The 18,548-nt window shown below is 27.6% G+C and overlaps 4 protein-coding genes across 6 annotated transcripts; 2 read left to right on the forward strand and 2 right to left on the reverse strand.

The window, feature by feature from the left end:
- The first annotated feature begins 110 nt into the window (after positions 1-110).
- On the forward strand, positions 111-7,337 carry LOC127278268 (inositol polyphosphate 5-phosphatase OCRL). Of its 2 annotated transcripts, XR_007842469.1 has the most exons (20): positions 111-381; positions 629-717; positions 883-1,063; positions 1,161-1,295; positions 1,377-1,486; positions 1,561-1,703; positions 1,814-1,987; positions 2,071-2,233; positions 2,380-2,576; positions 2,676-2,897; positions 2,991-3,126; positions 3,193-3,372; positions 3,521-3,617; positions 3,702-3,839; positions 3,963-4,060; positions 4,146-4,323; positions 4,450-4,577; positions 4,686-4,797; positions 4,962-5,243; positions 5,927-7,337. XR_007842469.1 is itself a non-coding variant. In XM_051299905.1 (19 exons), the coding sequence occupies exons 2-19, from the start codon at positions 652-654 to the stop codon at positions 5,117-5,119; spliced, it is 2,616 nt and encodes an 871-aa protein (XP_051155862.1). In that variant the 5' UTR covers positions 111-381; positions 629-651; the 3' UTR covers positions 5,120-7,337. The 2 variants fall into 2 exon arrangements, 1 of the variants encoding a protein (XP_051155862.1); XM_051299905.1 differs by having other exon boundaries at positions 4,962-7,337.
- Positions 7,338-7,425: 88 nt separating this feature from the next.
- Positions 7,426-10,655, reverse strand: LOC127278271 (importin subunit alpha). Its single transcript, XM_051299907.1, has 8 exons — positions 10,373-10,655; positions 9,764-9,834; positions 9,087-9,394; positions 8,751-9,006; positions 8,547-8,685; positions 8,110-8,468; positions 7,674-8,006; positions 7,426-7,588 (listed from the first exon to the last, which is right to left on the reverse strand). The coding sequence occupies exons 1-8, from the start codon at positions 10,638-10,640 to the stop codon at positions 7,496-7,498; spliced, it is 1,827 nt and encodes a 608-aa protein (XP_051155864.1). The 5' UTR covers positions 10,641-10,655; the 3' UTR covers positions 7,426-7,495.
- A 134-nt stretch (positions 10,656-10,789) lies between these two features.
- On the reverse strand, positions 10,790-13,800 carry LOC127278273 (serine/threonine-protein kinase RIO1). The gene is made up of 5 exons (XM_051299910.1): positions 13,605-13,800; positions 11,825-12,834; positions 11,462-11,670; positions 11,076-11,357; positions 10,790-10,978 (listed from the first exon to the last, which is right to left on the reverse strand). Exons 1-5 carry the CDS (start codon positions 13,658-13,660, stop codon positions 10,877-10,879), a joined length of 1,659 nt encoding a protein of 552 aa, XP_051155867.1. The 5' UTR covers positions 13,661-13,800; the 3' UTR covers positions 10,790-10,876.
- Positions 13,801-14,156: 356 nt separating this feature from the next.
- On the forward strand, positions 14,157-18,501 carry LOC127278286 (nuclear protein AMMECR1-like). Of its 2 annotated transcripts, none has more exons than XM_051299929.1 (4): positions 14,157-14,365; positions 16,090-16,200; positions 16,270-16,475; positions 16,555-18,501. In XM_051299929.1, exons 1-4 carry the CDS (start codon positions 14,157-14,159, stop codon positions 16,719-16,721), a joined length of 693 nt encoding a protein of 230 aa, XP_051155886.1. In that variant the 3' UTR covers positions 16,722-18,501. The 2 variants fall into 2 exon arrangements, with proteins under 2 accessions (XP_051155886.1, XP_051155887.1); XM_051299930.1 differs by lacking the exon at positions 14,157-14,365 and adding an exon at positions 14,400-15,015.
- The last annotated feature ends 47 nt before the right edge of the window (positions 18,502-18,548 follow it).

The raw sequence follows: 18,548 nt of genomic DNA on the forward strand, positions 1-18,548 counted from the left end.
ATAGTATCACATTACCTGCCCATCACTAGATTGTGCAATAAAAGCCACCATTAAATTTTTGACGTCATAAACGTCATTAATTTATTGACTGATCTAATTAATAGGTTAGGAATGTGTTTGCGTCTAATACAATTTATGTTTTTCTTTTTTTGAAATGTAGTGTCAAATCTTTAGAATTTGTTTAAACGTATGAACATATTAAACACTTTCTTTACGTTGATTAATTATTATTGATTAAAACGTGTCATGAATTGTAGAATTTAAAAGATTTTTTAGTGTTAAAAAAATTACATTTTTCATGTAATTTATTTAACTGATTTTGACATTAGTCTTTTGAAAACAATTGTCCTTTTCTTAAAAGTTAAAATATATAAGTAACTGGTAAGACCTGATATGATTTAATTTAGTTTAATTCTAATATACGTATAATGAAAGAAGAAAATCAATTTCAATTAATTATCTTTATTTTTTTTAAGCTATTATTATGAAGGTAGTTTTAATTGTTTTCCAGAACAAAATAATATCTAATTGTTAAAAAGTTTTTTTTCTGATTTCTTAACTTAGATTTTATCTTATATATTAATATATATGTATGTAATAATTAACATAAATTAATTTCTTTTTAAAGTGTTTTTCAGATAAGATATTACAATGCCTCTGTCTGAAAAACTATCAATAGTGAAAAGCAAATTCACCTCCGGCGAAACCGTGGTGACTGTATCCTTATAATTTTTATACATCTACATAAAAAAGTATAGATAAAGTATTAAACACATTTTTTTCCGTAGAAAAAGAAGCGATTAATATATTAATTTAATTTATTTAGAATAATAATTATTATTAAATTGTAATATCCTTACATTAATATTAATTAAAATAAAGGCAACGGAAGCATCATTGATGCAAGGATGGGTGAAAGCTGCTCGAATTTTATCGGTTGTGAATAAAGGACCTACGTATGCTTTAGTTATTTTAATAACATCTCGAACTCCACCTCAAGTGTATAGTGATCTTACAATAGAAAAAGTTCTTCCCATACATGAGGATTTTAAATGTGTAATAGGTAAAATTTGTTTCATGTCGTTTTTTCCCCTTGTTACTTATTATTATTTATTATTAGTTCTTGCATTTTATTAAAATAAATATAATGAATATTATAGACGCTGATGGAAAACAGCAAGATGGAACAGACGTTTATCTCAGTGTTTCATCAAAAAATATTGAAATAACTTTTGAAATGCGACCTGGAACTGAAACTAGTACTCTTGTTTCTGAAATATTTCGTGCCGTAGAAAGTAAATATCAAAAAATTATTATAAAATTACTTTAATAATTATGATTTAAATTTTAAATTATTTATTAAAATGACTTTCTAGTGTATCAGAAGGAAAAATATTCCACATCCGAATACACGTGGACCAACAAATTGACTGCATCTACGAGGAGTTTAGATGGGACTAAAGATGAAGCGCAAGATGTTGATACAGTTAGTTTCAGAAATTTTTTTTTTTTTGTAATTTATTTAATGGTAATTATTTTTAAAAAATCATTTTTTGACAGTTAGTGGAGCTTGAGTGTCAAGATTTAGTTGAGTCGAGACATAATATTGCCACTGGTAAAACTCCCGTTGCCAATCGAGATTCGTTGGTGCAAATGCATATGCAACGCAAGTCAAACGATTACACTTACACGGAAGTTTTCAGGTAATATTTTTTATTGATTTAATTATTTAGAAAATTATTTAAATTCTAGCCAAGTGTTTTAAAATTGTTAATTTTATTTGAATTTGATAAAATTATAATAATTTTTATAGAATTTTCGTTGGTACATGGAATGTGAATGGTCAATCAGCAAATGGAATCACTTTGGAAGAATGGTTAAGCAGCGATTCAGTAGCGCCTGATTTATATGCAATTGGCTTTCAGGAACTTGATTTAAGTAAAGAGGCTTTTCTTTTCAATGACACTCCAAGAGAAGAGGAATGGAGGTAAATTTTTATGTAAATTAGTAATTTACATTTTTAAAAAAATTATTTTAAAACCTTAATAAAAATGAAACATTTTTTTACAGACTAGTCGTTACTAAATCTCTTCATCCAAAAGCAACTTACGGACAAGTGGCGTTAGTTAGACTCGTTGGAATGATGTTGATTGTCTTTGCGCAAGATGGTCATATACCTTTTATTAAAAATGTTTCTATCGATACTGTCGGTACTGGAATTATGGGCAAAATGGTAAAAAAAAATTCTTTTTTAAAAAATATTTTTATTTTTCTTAAACTCGATGTGCAACATGATACGATTTATCTATGAAACACTTTAAAAGCACCAAACGACAAATGTTATTACTATTAGTACTTTGAATTTTTAATACTAAACAGGGAAATAAAGGAGGCGTGGCAGTTAGTCTTTCATTTCATAATACGACTGTTTGCTTCGTAAATGCACATTTGGCGGCTCATTGCGAGGAATATGAGAGGCGCAATCAAGATTATATGGATATATGTTCTAGACTCTCCTTTTCTCGATGTATTGACAATACGATACCATTTATACCCAAAGGATTCAGAGATCACAAGTATATATTAATTTTTGGTTAATCAGTAAAAAAAAAGAAGTGAAAAGAATATTTCTTATTTTTAAAGAAATTAATTTTTCCTTCAAATCTTTTTTCTAGTCAAATCTATTGGCTGGGTGATTTAAATTATCGAATAACAGAAATGGACGCAGCTACTGCTAAGGAATATATAAATTCCGGACAATTTACACCTGTTTTGCAACTTGATCAATTAATGCAGCAGCGCAAACTTGGCAAAGTTCTTGCTGATTTTCAAGAAGCTGAAATTAATTTTAAACCAACATATAAATATGATCCAGGCACTGATAATTGGGATTCCAGGTAATTAGTGTTATTTAAATTTAAAAATAAAAAAAAATTGTGCTACATCCATTTACGTGATTTATTTTCTAATTATAAATAATATAATAATAGTGAAAAAGGAAGAGCGCCCGCTTGGTGTGATCGCGTTTTATGGAAAGGAGAAGCTATTGCCTCTGTTGAATATAGAAGTCATTCTAAATTAAAATTATCGGACCATAAACCAGTCAGTGCCATTTTTGATTCTCAGGTAAGTATTTTTCATTAATATTTATATTAATATAAAAAAATATTAATAAAATAACAATAATTTCAGATTAGCGTAATAGATAGAGTTAAATATCGTAAAACACACGAGGAAGTAATGAAAAAATTAGATAAACTCGAAAATGAATTCTTGCCCCAAGTAATGGTTGATGCTACAGAAATTATATTTGATACTTTAAGATTTCTTGAACCACACAGCAAAGATTTAATTATTGCAAACACTGGACAGGTTAGATGAATAATATTCAGTATTATTTTAATTAATTATAAATTTTTATAGCGTTCGAGTAAATTGATATAACAAATATTAATATAGATATTATAATTTGAATAATTTATCAAGAAAAATTAAATTTTGAAATCAATTTTCACTTTAGGTACCAGTGAAATTTGAGTTTATTAAAAAATTAGACGACACCAGTTATTGTAAAGATTGGTTAAAAATAAAACCTTATTTTGGTTTTATAGAACCCGGTAAGAATGAGTTTTGTCACTAATATATTTTGAAAATATTTTCACATGGCATATATTTGATAAAATATGTTTATTGTAAATTAGGGGAAAAATGTGATGTTAAACTGAAAGTTCTTGTTGATAAAAGATCGGCCTGTAAACTAAATTCCGGAGAGGATAAACTTTATGATATTCTAGTCTTACATTTAGAGGGTGGAAAAGATATTTTTGTTACAGTAACAGGTAATTAGAAACACTTTTTGAAAGAATGTTTAAAAAAATTGCTTTTCTTTTTTAAAACTTTTATTTAGTTATAATGATTTTTTATATATTTTTTATTTTTTGAGATTTGTTTTGTATTCTCAGGTACTTATGAAAGAAGTTGCTTTGGATCGTCAATGGAAGCTTTAGTACATATTCCAGTTCCTATTAGAGAAGTTCCTATTGGAAGAATAATGGAATTGGTGAGAAGAATATTATAAAATGTCATTATGAAAATAGTTATAAATTTATTTTTCAAATTCTTTTCTGAATCTCTTTTTTTGGCAGGAAAATAATAAAAATCCCTCACAAGAACCTTATGCTGTCCCTAAAGAAATTTGGCTACTTGTTGATCGATTGTATCGTCATGGAATTAAAACACCAGGACTTTTTGAAAAGCGAGGTGCTCCTAATGAAATTATAGCTATTAGAGATTGGCTGGACATTGGCAGTCAAGATCCAATGCGTATCCTTGAAAAAAAATATATTTAAAAATAAAATTTCCAGATTCAATAATATTTTATTCTCTATTTTTAAATATGTATTTTATCATATTTTTTAATTCTATTTCCTTAGCGATAATTTAAAATAGCTGGTAATGTACATTCCGTAGCCGAAGCTTTACTTCTTCTATTAGACTCAACTGCTGAGCCAATAATTCCATACAATCATCATAATGTTTGCTTTTCTACTGCAACTAATTACTGGAAGTGCAAGGAGGTATTAAATAAGAAAATTTTCATTTAATATCTTTGAAAAAAATAAAAAAATGTATCATATTTAAATTTTTTTAAATTTTGTTTATCAATTAATAAATATTAAATACAGATTGTCATGCAATTGCCAGAAATTAGGAGGACAGTTTTCCTTTATATTTGTGCATTTTTGAAGGAGCTTTTAAGCCACACTCAGGATAATGGTTTGGATGCGAAAACTTTAGGTAACATTTTAAATTTTAATATAAATATAATTTATAGATTGTTTTTGCTTTCAAAGTGGAGTAAATTTACATTTAAAGGGCAAAATAAAAATAAGTTTTCGTGTTTAAATAAAAAAATTATATATAATTTAAGATAAAATTTAAATTTCGTTACCTTTTTGCAGCGACCCTCTTTGGATCAATATTTTTACGAGATCCCCCCAGAAGTCGAGATGATTCTCAGTTAAGAAATAGAGTAACTCAAGCAACGTTTGACCGAAAAAAGGCGGCATTTGTTTTTCACTTTTTAGTAACGGATCAAAGTGATTTTCTTGGACGATAGTAATCAGAAATAATTGATAAACTTTCGAATATTAGATTATATACGTAATAGTGTAATTATATTTTAAAAAAAGCAATAATTGAATGGAATATTTAGCAACTTTTTATCAATTGCCAGTACTTAGGTAAGAATTTTGAATATTATCTTACAATTTGTACTTCGTTAAGGCCGTATATCATACTTTACAATTTTTAATCTCAAAAATATTTGTAAAATGTTAAATATCAATTTGCGAAGAAAAAAACATAGGCCTTGATAAATTAAATTTCATTAAAATATTTTACTTGATCTCATTGTAGAATGAAACATCTAAGTACAGAAAATGGCAAAACTTAGTCACAAGGAGATAAAAAAATGATTTTTTTTGTCAAACTTTGTTATTTTTGGTTGCAGATTTCTATTTATAATATTTTTGAATTTCAAATTAAGTTTATTATCAAAAATATCTTATTTTACTTTTTTTTACTGGCAGTTGAGTGAAAAATTGAATTATCTATATTATTAGAAAATTAAATACCACAATTTTGTTTACAATTTACATTTGCATTTCTCACATTGTTAAAATTGAAAATTTTATCTAAATTTGTTACTGCAACCAAAGAAATTTTAATTTTATTGAAGAAAAAAAACGGAAAGCAAAAGAAAGTAATTGTCTTGAAAGTATAAAAGTAATAAGGGGAAAAAAATGATCCTATTTTGTTTAAAGTCTTTAAAAAAAGAAATGAGAAAATATTGTTTGATTTAAAAAGTATTCCATTATTAGTGAATCTCATTCTATATTTTCTTAATTTATTCCTTTTTTTGCAGAGAACAATTTCTGGTCAAGTTTAGAGATTTGAAAATTTTAGTGCAATGTTCTTTCTTTTTTTATTGTATATGTATATATATTTGTTATAAGTAGATGTTGTAATGCTCAGCCAATAATTTTCGCTTAATTCTTTAGGAAATAAAAATATTTTTATAGTTTTATATGTAAGAAAAAAAAGTTTCGTGAAATTGTGACAACTAATTTCTATTCACAGGAACGTATGAAAAAATATTATAATAATAAGGATAATAGAACAAAAGAATATTTAAATGTTTCTAAAAAAAAATGGACAATATATTTTTTTATTCTATAAATTGATTGAATCTATGCAAAATAATTGATGTTTTTTATATATGAATAATTGTGAAAATAATAATTTTCAGGAATATATTCTATTGTTTTATTATCCTTTATTTTTAAATATACAAATTATAATTTGCATGTTTGCTAGAATTTTAATACTATATTGCGTATTAATTTTACTGTTAGTAAAAAGCCTATCTTGTCATTTAAGTTTTTATTTAATTAATATTAATCTCTCGTTTATCAATTGAATGTCGTTAATTTCTTTTATTCAATTTTGATTTTTTATGAAATGTCAATTTGATTACTATTTTGATAAATAATTTTTTTTCAATTGTAAATTATATTCTTTGTTATTTACGTATATTTATATGCAAATATATATATGTTTTTATTTATTAAATGCCATTATATCAAAATATCATAGATGTAGGTAGAATAATTTGTTTTTCTTCGCTTTTTATTTTTAATAAAATTGCAAGCATTTCTAAACAAAATAAAAATCCTATAATTCTTGTAATCTTGTAGCGCAAAAATTATCGAATTTGTATCAGCTATAACCAAAAAAAATTGCCTACTTGAAGAAAAATGAACATGTAACTAAGGAAAGAAAGTAAATTTCTGTGGTTTTTGTATCAAAAACTTTATTTGGACAGTAATAAAAATAGAAAATATTTGACTTTTAATCATTTTTCAACACAGTTTTTGGACAAAGCGACGCCAATATTTTTTTTTTTGTTTTCTCATTTATAAAAAGAATAGAAAAAATTATATTTTTATTGTAAAAAAAAAATAATGAGAATACTGCTTAAAGCTAGTGTCTCAAAAGAAATTTTTTTTTAAGACATCACTATCCTTTTTAAAACCCAGTATATGAGGAGTTTTTTCTAAATTTAAATAATTCGTATATATATATGTATTGTAGCGTAAAAATTAAATCGATGATATAATTGTTTTTAATAGTAATACTAATTTGTCAAGTTAGAAAGAAAAAAAAATTCGCGTCTTAATTAGATTATGCATAACTGCGCGGGCGAAAAAAAACAATTGCGTAATCTAATGACAATGTTTCATCTTTTTTTAAAAACTTGAAACTTCTTTTTTTTTTTTTGAAAAAAAACTTTATAATATATTATTATGATAAAAGAAAATGTTACTTTTGAAGTGTGAATTATTTGAAAAATTAAACATTCAATAGTTTTTTCTTTTGAAGCTTATTTTGAATTATTTACAAAGTGAAAGATAATGTTATCCTCGGATAATTTTCAAAAATTAAATCCACCTTTCGGTGTAGTTCCACTTTGAAAATTCAGTTGACCATCAACAGCCGCTGGTGCCAAGTTTTGATCTTCCGCCTCCTAAACAATGAAATTAAATTTAATTTAATAATTATTAATTATTATTTTTTATATTAAAAAAGTATTTATTGATTCTAAGACGTACGGGTTCAGCGAAGAAACTATCAATTATTGCCATGGACTTTTGATAGACTTGTTCATTTTCATGATGTTGCAAATTTTCAAGTTTATCAAGACCTCCAACTTCTTCAATCATAATGGCAATGCGTTCGACTTCTCCCATTTTCTCCGCAGCCGATAAAATATTCGTCAAACCATCAAGTACAACAACAACCGATTTATAATCTTTTGCATCGAGAAGATTACAGAATGGCGCAAGTACTCCCATTTGAACGAGAATTGCAAGCTGTTGAACTGTTCCACCCGATGTCATATTTGTTATTGCCCATGCTGCTTCTTTTTGTGACTTAAAGTCACCCTATTATAACAACAACAAATTAAAAAATTTATTTTAATTATTTAAATAATGGTAAAAAAAATTTAATTGATAAATAAATATAAATATATATGTTGAAACTTACAGATTGAAGAACATTTATTAATGGTGGCAAAACACCGGCATCAATGACTTTTTGTATTTGCTCTGGATTACCAGCTGTGATATTGCTAATGGTCCAGGCAGCTTCCTTAACAATATTACCACGTTGATGCTGTAGAAGACTGCATAAATATTTAATAGCTTCAGCATTAATTATCGCATCAGTTTGAATATCATTTCCTGTGACAATATTTCCCACTGATCGCAATGCTGGTGTTAATACACTAACTTCCTGTGATCCAAGTAAGGCAACCAAATGCGGTACAAGACCACAATCCAAAACTGCTTGAATTTTCTCATTTGGACCATCAGTCAAATAAGAAAGTGCCCAACATGCATCAGCTGTTATCAAATATTTAATTAAAAATACAAATCAATAAATGTAAAAATGATTATATGAAGAGAAAAATAGCAAATTACCAAGAATATCTTTATCAGTGTTGGTCAGGAGATTTTTTAACATTGGCAGAGCGACTTTGACACTCTCGAAAGGCGGTGCTGGATTTTTATTGCGACAAAGATTCGATATCGTCCAAACAATATTACGTGCAAAAGTAACCTGAAATGATATTATTTTTGTCATTCTCGAAAAAAAGTTTTCTCATATTTTTTTGTAGTACTCACATTTATAGTAGGTTTAATAAGACCGATTAAAAGCTGCATGGCACCTTGAGAGAGAACTTGATCACGAGCCGCTGGCCCATCACCGGCAATATTGCCCAATGCCCATACTGCTTGTTCAGCCACATTTGGATGAGGTGATTCAAGAAGATCAATCAACTTTGGAATGGCACCATGTTCAATAACAACGTTAGTTTGGTCTGAAGTGCCAGACGCAACGTTAGTCAATGCCCATGCTGCTTCAAATTGAAGAGACGCACTGCGGAACAAAAAAATCATTCAAAACATCATTTCTTTGTAATTATTTATAAACAAAATCTATTGAATTATTTTACGCACTTATGATGATAGCCGAGAAATTCGATGCAACGTGGTACAATTCCTTTGGATATCATAACATCAATTGGTGGATTTTTCTCGCGGCTTAACATTTTTCTACATGTTTGCGTAGCTAAAAGAACATTTGCCTCATCCTGAGAATTCATACCAACAATCACTTCGTCTACAGAAAGTGCTGGAGATTTCATTACACCAGGTGGACTTTGTGCATCATCGTCTTCAGTGAGATTACGACGTTTTAGCATTTGATCATCCTTTCGGGCTTTACGCAATTCCACGCTCACTTCATTTCTTCTCCGACGTGCCTCCTATTTATTTATATTATTTTTTAATACCATTTCATCAATAAAAATTATAATCTGTTCTTTTTTTAAAAAAAAGCAATATACAAAATTTTATTTCACATAAAAATTGCACAATGGTTCAAAATTGTAAACAAACCCATATATTTTTGCAATTAATTTTTATCAATAAGAGAAAAAGAAATATTTCAAGTTATTTTTAATAACAATTTTCAATATCACAAAAAAGATAAATTTTATTTGTCAATTTATCTTCAATGTTGTAACTAATACGCGCGTATGTAATTATACAAGTTCAAAAAAGAAAAAAAAATCGAATTACAAATTTTTGTGTTATTTTGTAATTTCTGTAAAAACAGAAAAATTATGACTTACGTCATGTTTGTTGTTGAATTTAAATTTGGCCATTCGGTCTGATGTATCAGGTTCTCTAGCTGGCATTTTGGCTGAAAAACATAAACAGTGATTAAAATAAATATTTCAGTTAATTTAATTATCCTAAGGATTTTGAAGAACTATTTATTATATCATATATTACTTTTAATTAAAACAATTATAACTATAAAAATTGCTTATCAACAAAAGTTGATTTGTATAAATTAAAAAAATTAGGAAAAATAATTGAGATAACACGAGTAACTTCGAAAGAGACTATTGTACTTATATTGGAGAAGGGGGTTCTCGATTTCAAAAAAACCGTTTCACGACTGGAAAAATTAATAAAACAATCACTCTCTTGATAATATATATATATGTATTTTCACAAAACAAATTGATACCTGATAGAATTTTAATTAACTGAAAATGTAATAATTCTTATGAAAATATTATTATCCTTAATTACAAAAAATATCGGTTACTTTTTTGGGAGATAGAATTTTTTTTCTCTTCTTGTTTCGCACAAGGCAACAGGCAATGGAAAATCGATATTGAAGCCGGTAATGCAAATATAATAATTCCGAATGATAATTTAAAGACACTTACATTTCTCTGCTAAAAGTAATGGAATAAGTGAGATGAAAAACTGTGTGAGTCGCGACCTGCGCGTAAAATGTGCCAAAGAATTATTGAAAAATAATGTCTCTTCAATTATCTTGACCTTTAACAGTTGAGAATCAAAAGCTATCCCTTTTCTGTATGTTTCTCTGTGTTTGCCGCAGTTTCTTTCAAGGAACAAGAAAAATGAAATACAAAAGATATAGATGATCAAACTGCAATCTATTAAGGGGCCATCACACATGAGAGGCAACATTTGTGAATTTAAAGTATTGAGATAGAAAAGGAGAAAGATATAACTTTGGCGGGAATTTCGGCATCTTTTCAAATATATATGAAGAGCTTGAAACAAAAAAATTGAAAGGGGAAGGAATTTTAAAATAATTTAAATAATGTTTAAGAAAGTTTTCTTTTTGGATTCTTTTTTTTATTATTATAATACAAAATAACAATTTCATTTTTTGGGATTCTTACCTAGATATCATAAATTATTTACTTCTTTTTGGCCAATTTCTCTTTTCTTTTTTTGACATGTTTTTTAATTTTGTTTTTTCTTTTTTCTGACTGTTCTTCTTTTACTGCCTTTTTCCGTGCCTAAAATAAATAATCATGAATTATGTAATAAGGAAAAAAAACAAATTAATTTCATCTTTAAAAATGATTAATACTATTTTAAAAGATTCATATATACCTTTTTACTCTCTAAACTTTCATTTCGTGGCCTAGCTGCATTTATAAATTTAGAATTCTTTTCATCTTCATTATTCATCTCGTTATCAGAATTTTCCGAATCAGAATCTACATCACTATTACTCGAAGAAATATCATCATTTAAATTACCATCTTTAGTGGCAATAATTTCTGGAATTTCTACTGGTTTTGATAGATCTGATTTCATACCAATTAAAGTTTTATAAATTAATTCTTCTTTCCCTGATTTGGCTAAATTTATGTCTCTTTCAACATCGATCACCTATAATTTTTTATTATTATTATTATTTTAAAGATAAAATTTCTTTTAAAAAAAGTATTGGAATTAAAATTGTCAATAAAATTTTAGTAAAATATTTACAATACCTCATCAAGTCGTTGAGGAATATAAGCTTGTTTAAACACTTCTTCTTCCACCTGCTCTTCAGGATTTAATGATTGTAAATTTTGTGTCATTTTCTCCGATGCTAAATCCAAATATTCTTCCATATTTTCTTCGGATACAGTTGGATCAGTAATGAAATTAAAAAGTGCTTTCAATGACATTACAGCAACATCTCTTTTTTTAAAGAATTCTGTAAAAAGAATTATATATTCAATTTTAATAATTTTGGACGAAAATCAAACCTTTCTTTTATCATTGAATTAATTAATAAATAATTATATTTTGAGAAACTAGATATTTGATTAGATATTAATGACAATTAATTTAATTTATTTATTACCCACCAGTAATATTTGTACAATCTTTCCTTAAAAACTCAAAAGCCATAGGATGATCATGTTCAACGGATTGAGAAACATCAATTACAACTATACTCGAATCACAATAGAGTAAATTATATTCACTCAAATCAGCGTGAACTAATTTACATTTATTATAAAGTTTCCACATAATTTCAATGCATTCTCGATATAACGATCGTAATTTGGATGTACAAAGATCAACATCCTTTAATTTTGGTGCAGGCCATCCTTCTTGACCAATAAAATCCATTAATAAAACATGTTTGCGTAACATAATTGGTTTAGGTGAATTAACACCAGCTTGTTGTAAACGTAAGAGATTACGCATTTCTTTTTCTGCCCACGTTTGAACCATTTTACGTGGATTACTTTTACAATAACCATGACGAAAACGAAATTCTCCAGTTACATATTTATCACGATCCTTAAAATTTAAAATTGATGTTTTATAAATTTTAATAGCAAAATCAACACCTGTTTTTGATGTTGCATGATAAACATTTGCCTCCTTCCCAGTCGAAATACAACCGTTCATTACACTTATAATTCCTTGTGTAAGCATTTTAAAAAGAATTTTACGTGTCCTTGGATCCATAACTTGTTCAACAGTAGCACGATCATGTTTATCTTTTATTCGAATACGATCTTTATCAACACGTCGATTTTTTTCAATTAAACTATTAGTTGCATGATTCGGTAAAGATGGACCCTCATATTTCTCTAAATTAATTTTATTAGCATAACGATGAAACAGTTTATCAGTGGGTTGAAAATTCGACATTTTTTTGGATTCAACTTGAGAATTAGCACTTTGTTGACGATTATTTTTTAATCGAATTGATTGACCAGAATAATTTTGAATATAATCCCAATCACAATCACTGTCATCATAACTCACTTCATCTTCATCAGAATCTATTATATCCAAATTCTCCAATTTCTCGAGAGTATTTTCTTTAAATGCTGGAGTTCCATTGTGCTTATTTTCATTGCTAAGGAAAATAGAATAAATTTAGATTATTAATTATGGAAAAAGGAAATAATGTGAAATTGACTATTTTATAAACTTGGAAAATAAAACATCATTTGACAATAAAATAAGACAAAATATTTACCAATTAATGTTATTAAATATACGTATATGATATTTTTTTCGCCATTGACATGAAAAAGTGTCTTTTTTGTGCCTGTTTTGGGCAGATAAAGTAGCACTTTTTAAGGCAGTTTGGGCCAACTGCCTAAAAAAGACTTTTTTAGGCAGCAAACTGCCGTATAAAGTCTTTTTTAGGCAGTAAACTGCCCTATAAAGTCTTTTTTAGGCAGTTGTTAATTTTTGCATAATTTTTTTTTTTGCTTTTATTTTATTTATCAATTTTTATTATTTTTTTTCTTTAAAATTGTTTCACTTTTTCATAACAATGGCGAAAAAAATAGCGTATGTGGCTCGCACGTAGTAATTTTTAGGTTCGGATGATTTCAATACTCGCTGTCTGTGCGACTTCGGTTCGACTCGGCTCGCTTTCGGCTCGACTCGACTCGCCTTCGGCTCGTCTTCATCTCACCTACAGCTCGCCTTCGTCTCACCTACGTCGCACTAACGACAGCTCGTACTGAAAATTACATCCTCACCTAAAAAGTACTACTTTACGTGCTTGCCACATAATATACTATTATATTATGTAATTAAATATATCATGAAAGAATTATATAAAATAATTATTGTGGACAATAAAGTTATAAAATTAAAAGATTAAAAACATACTTAACATCATCCTCATCGGCATCACTGAATTGGCCAGATATGTTAGGTAAATCCATTATTTTTTTTATAAATCAACTTAAACAAGTAAATTAATTTTGTAAATTACAAACAATTACTTTATTTCAGCAAAACGTGGTAAAGATGGTTGTGAAACACAATAATATTGTTAAGAACATAGTAGTGGGGGCTGTGACAATTGATCAGGGTTGGATAGCTTTCTACAGAATAAATTAAGCCTTTTTCATATTTCCAGTGTCTCAATTTAGGGTGTTTTCATATTTGAATGAAGGAAGTTGGCAACAGAAAAAGTAAAACCTGAATCCGACTGTAGAGCTTCACATTGATGTGGTCAATTTCAGAAATATTTTTCGCTTCAAAATGGAACTCATACATCAATTGTTATAAGTCCCCTTCGCTAAAAGTTTCCAATTCCAATGTTGTTATATGTCAGATTCGCGGGTTGAAGGTCGTTGCTGGTGGGGCATTGGATCATGTGGTGGGGTATTCGCGTACATTCGCGGGTGACGCCAGGTGACGTGAGGCACAGAAAATATGGCTGCTGGTTATAGTGGAACGAAGAAGCAAAAGCTGAACAATTCCTCTGGCATTCAATGTGATGGATCAGCTGTGATACAAAATGGAATTATACGAAAATCTCTCATTGTTCATCCAGAAATGGGCTTCTTCTGCTTCGACGTACTCTACTGCCAGCTGCACCAGCTCGATCCACCAAAATCACCCAAATTTTGCAATGATGCATTGTAAGTATATTATCCCCACCAATTCTTATGTATATATTGTTTTCTTTCTCTTACCACCACTATCTCAATTTAGTACATGGTGTTCTTGTCTCCCTCTTACAAGTTCCATTAAAAACTCTCACCACTTTGATTGTATTCTATTTGTTTTTTCTCTTTATTTATAAAAGAAGAAAACCATGCTTCTGGAAAAAATACGCTTTTTTAAAGTTGTAAATTATGTTCCAATTTTTGTTTTTTGCGAAAACTGTAACCATTGTTTTTATTTTTTACGAAACTATTTAGATACGTGATAAACAGGGTTGCACAGTGACGCGTCACTCGAGGTTTTTGACGTATATTACGTAAAAAATGTAATATACGTAAAAAACCTGTAATAAATGTAAAAAAATATGGCGGCGGTCTGGCGATCAATAAAAAATATGTAAACAAATATTAGTATCACAGAAAAGCAACAAATTAATTATTTTAAAACTTTTAAAAAATAAGTATATGGATATGAATCCACAAAATCGAAAACGCCAAGCAATTCCTTGGCAAAGTTTAAAATTTTCACGCTTGAAAACTGATGAAAAAGGAGTAACCAATGCGAAATGTTTATTATGCGACAAAATAGTGCAAAACACTGGTTATGATCGTCTTTTAGGCCATAGGTATGTAAACTTTATTATTAACAATCATTTTTAGATTATATGTTTCATCAAAAAAAATTTAGTTGCTGACAATCAACAACTTGAATATGATTAAATCCATGCAAAAATTACATAACCTATAATTTAAATAAAGTATACTTATTTCATATATTATTTTACTATATTTAAAATATATGAAATTCTTTTGATTAACAAAACTATTGTTATTAATCATATTTATTTTAATTATTATATTAAATGTTTAAATACATTCTTTTTATTTACAGTGCGTCTTAAAGGCTATATATTAATATGAATGTGTAATATAAAAAAGCTATACATTTTTTTCTTTATTCAGATTTTTATAATTTTTGGAAAAATTAAAAATTAATATATAGTTTATTAGTTTTTGCTCGGATTATCTCAATTTTATGATTAAGTATATAAGTATATAAAAATAAGGTATACCTGTATACCTTACAATTGGAAACGATTTAAAAGTTATTCTAAAAAAAATTATTATTTAATTCAAGAAATATCTGCAAGGATACAACTTCATCGCAATTTGCAATTGTGCCACTCAATTTTATTTTCAGGATCACGGAGTTTAAGCGGCCATTTTGAAAAAGTAAATTACGTAAAAAACTAAGCACGTAAATTACATACGTAATATACATGTAAAAAACCATGTAATTTACGTCAAGTATATTACGTACGCAACCCTGGTGATAAATATATAGATTAGTTTTTTTATAGAAATACAGAACATATATGTATATGTATGTTTTAAAGTTGACATATTATTAAATTAATTACAGTTGTGATAGTATATTTTTGTAATTTTTTTGCAGGTAAATCAATAGATTTCTTTGTTATCCTTTGGAGACAAAGGAACTGTCAGTCAGTGCTTTCTTTTATAAAACATTTTTTTATGTAATAATACATAGCTCTTGATTGTCATTCTTCTCATTATCATTTTCTTTCATCCACTATTTTATGTAAATTGATATATTTTTTTTTTTAATTTAACAGTAAAATTTTAATTTCGTAACAAATTAATTTTCCTTTAACTTTTTGATGTTTTCAAATTTTCAGCCCTTTATTTGTGACATGGGAAATCGGAAAAGACAATCAACTTAGAGGTTGCGTAGGAACATTCAATGCAATGCAATTGCATGCTGGTCTACGAGAATATGCTGAAATTAGGTAATTAAAAAGATTCTCTTAATTTATCAATATAAATTTATAATAACTCATATTCTATTTTTTTCATAGCGCTTTCAAGGATCCTCGATTTAATCCTATTTCTCGAGATGAATTACCCAGCTTGCATGTAACCATTTCAGTACTTCATCATTTTGAACATGCTATGGATTATTTAGATTGGGAAGTTGGAGTTCATGGGATTCGTATCGAATTTCATGATGAGAGAGGAAGTAAAAGAACTGCCACATTTTTACCTGAAGTTGCTAAAGAACAAGGTAGGTTTTAATTTTTTAAATTAGAAAATACTTCAATTACTAAATTTAAGACAAATTTTTATTTATTTATTATGATTAGGATGGGACCACACACACACAATAGATTCCCTATTTCATAAAGGAGGCTTTAAAGGTTCTGTAACGCAGGACATGAGAAGAAATGCCAAAGTAACACGTTATCAAAGTGAAAGTGTTTCAGTGAGTTATCAAGAGTATATGCATCATTGTCAAAGTTCATTACAATAATTATGTTTCAATCAATCCTCAATTATTGTTCAATGCAACACACAATCGTGATGTTTTCATACTAATATTCATTATCATCATAATAATCTCGTTATGATACCACCGAATTATACATCTTTTATCCAACCACTTCCTTTGCCCACATCGGAATATTCTCCTTTTTTGTGGGATCGTCCAGGACCCTCATATCTTCACCTCCATTCTCGAGTTAATCGACTCGTGAATCTGGATACGACTGAACGTGAGGTGCGCAAATTAAAATGACACTGGAGACGGATCTTTAATGCTACTTTACACAGTTCAAAGTGGTTGCTACTTTATTTTATATGTATGTTTTTCAGTCTTCATCATTTTCCTTAAAAAACAAATAATTTAGTTAGATTTAGCTTCTTGAATTTGAAATGATTGCATCATATAATTGGTTTACGACTCATTTAATAACAGTTACGGGATATCAGTCCATATTTTTTTGGTATATATATAAATATAGTCCACTAGTTAAAAGCACTTTTATTAGTATTTTCACTGTCACTTACATTATTTGTATATAATAGCGAACAAATACCCTACTGGTTGTTCACAATGAATTCACATTATATCGAGAGATAAAAATTATTTGGCGTGTCCATTAAATGTGTAAATAATATATAGGAATATTTCTATCGAAAAGATTTAAAGAGAATTGATAAAAGCTCTTTTTATTTTTAATCTCAATTTATTTTGAATAACACGAAAATCATGAAAGTATTTGAAATTTTCGAAAGAAGTGTGAAAAAAATTTCCTAAAATAGAAATTTTATTCAAAATCAAAATGCTTTCTAAAATTAGTCTCAATAAGCTTCACATTTTTGCGAATTTAGGGAACAAAGAAAGCCCTCGTCTTATATCACTGGATTGTTGTACACTATGATTAAAAACACTTAATATCCGTCGATTGTTGTTTCAAATTCAAATTTTTTCTGATATCCCATAAAAACAAAACCTCTTGTTAAATTCATGTTCGATAAGATGCAAATGTGTACTTCGTATTAGATGATATTGTCACAAAGTTATTTGATTTAAAAAAGGGATATAATCTCCTTTTTCAAATTCCCTGTAGAACAATTGATTTAATTCACTGCCAATTTATCCATTATTGTATCTTGAGCTTCTTATGATCAACAATTATTGTATTATTACTTATACATATATATAAAAAATTGTTTACACTCGTTATTCTAGTGTTCATGTGTGAATTAGACAAGAAAAAAATGAGGTAAAAAATTAAGGATTTAAATTTTAATTAAAGTAAGTTTTCTTTAATATTATAGTTTAATAATTATGATTAAATGAAATCTTCTTTTTTTGGGAAATATAGATACAAGCTTGGATAAATTATGTCTTTATCATATTGATAGACTTAATCGGCTTAGAAGAATATTCTTAAGATTATTTTATTTAATAATCTAGATGTTCTAGCAAAAAAAAACATATATAGTATATATAATGTTATTGATCTCAGACTTCGCAAATTTTTTCCAAAATATGCTACATGTTTATAAATAGTCTTGTGATTGTGTAGTGTTAATCGGAAGCTTTTGCATATTTTACAAAAAGAAAAAATAGATTTTTGTTTTATTCAAGTTATTATTGTCTTTATAGCATTTTATAACGTGATTTCAATTAGATAAACTGTTGAAATTCACAAAGTTTGGCATAAAACTTATATTAAAATTGATAAAAATCATCAATTTGTATAATATTGCGGGAATTGAAGAATAAAAGTGAAGTTTATATTGCATTTGAGATTACTTATATATCAATAAAATCCTATTTAAATATTTCAGA

This window comes from Leptopilina boulardi, unplaced genomic scaffold, assembly GCF_019393585.1.
Source record: "Leptopilina boulardi isolate dan_hultmark-lab unplaced genomic scaffold, ZJU_Lbou_2.1 LbouV2_202, whole genome shotgun sequence".
Classification (NCBI taxonomy): Eukaryota; Metazoa; Arthropoda; class Insecta; order Hymenoptera; family Figitidae; genus Leptopilina; species Leptopilina boulardi.

What these genes read in the sequence shown, in the direction of transcription:
- LOC127278286 (XM_051299929.1), top strand. Translation starts at nt 14,157, where the DNA reads ATGGCTGCTGGTTATAGTGGAACGAAGAAGCAAAAGCTGAACAATTCC. An exon ending in CGAGAATATGCTGAAATTAG is followed by an intron (nt 16,201 to 16,269) that starts GTAATTAAAAAG and finishes TTTTTTTCATAG; the next exon opens with CGCTTTCAAGGATCCTCGAT. An exon ending in TGAAGTTGCTAAAGAACAAG is followed by an intron (nt 16,476 to 16,554) that starts GTAGGTTTTAAT and finishes TATTATGATTAG; the next exon opens with GATGGGACCACACACACACA.
- LOC127278273 (XM_051299910.1), bottom strand. Translation starts at nt 13,660, where the DNA reads ATGGATTTACCTAACATATCTGGCCAATTCAGTGATGCCGATGAGGAT. An exon ending in GCCGATGAGGATGATGTTAA is followed by an intron (nt 12,835 to 13,604) that starts GTATGTTTTTAA and finishes TATTTTCCTTAG; the next exon opens with CAATGAAAATAAGCACAATG. An exon ending in AGATTGTACAAATATTACTG is followed by an intron (nt 11,671 to 11,824) that starts GTGGGTAATAAA and finishes TTCTTTTTACAG; the next exon opens with AATTCTTTAAAAAAAGAGAT.
- LOC127278268 (XM_051299905.1), top strand. Translation starts at nt 652, where the DNA reads ATGCCTCTGTCTGAAAAACTATCAATAGTGAAAAGCAAATTCACCTCC. An exon ending in ACTTACACGGAAGTTTTCAG is followed by an intron (nt 1,704 to 1,813) that starts GTAATATTTTTT and finishes TAATTTTTATAG; the next exon opens with AATTTTCGTTGGTACATGGA. An exon ending in GTGCCATTTTTGATTCTCAG is followed by an intron (nt 3,127 to 3,192) that starts GTAAGTATTTTT and finishes CAATAATTTCAG; the next exon opens with ATTAGCGTAATAGATAGAGT.
- LOC127278271 (XM_051299907.1), bottom strand. Translation starts at nt 10,640, where the DNA reads ATGTTGCCTCTCATGTGTGATGGCCCCTTAATAGATTGCAGTTTGATC. An exon ending in AATTCAACAACAAACATGAC is followed by an intron (nt 9,395 to 9,763) that starts GTAAGTCATAAT and finishes ATAAATAAATAG; the next exon opens with GAGGCACGTCGGAGAAGAAA. An exon ending in TTTCTCGGCTATCATCATAA is followed by an intron (nt 9,007 to 9,086) that starts GTGCGTAAAATA and finishes TTTGTTCCGCAG; the next exon opens with TGCGTCTCTTCAATTTGAAG.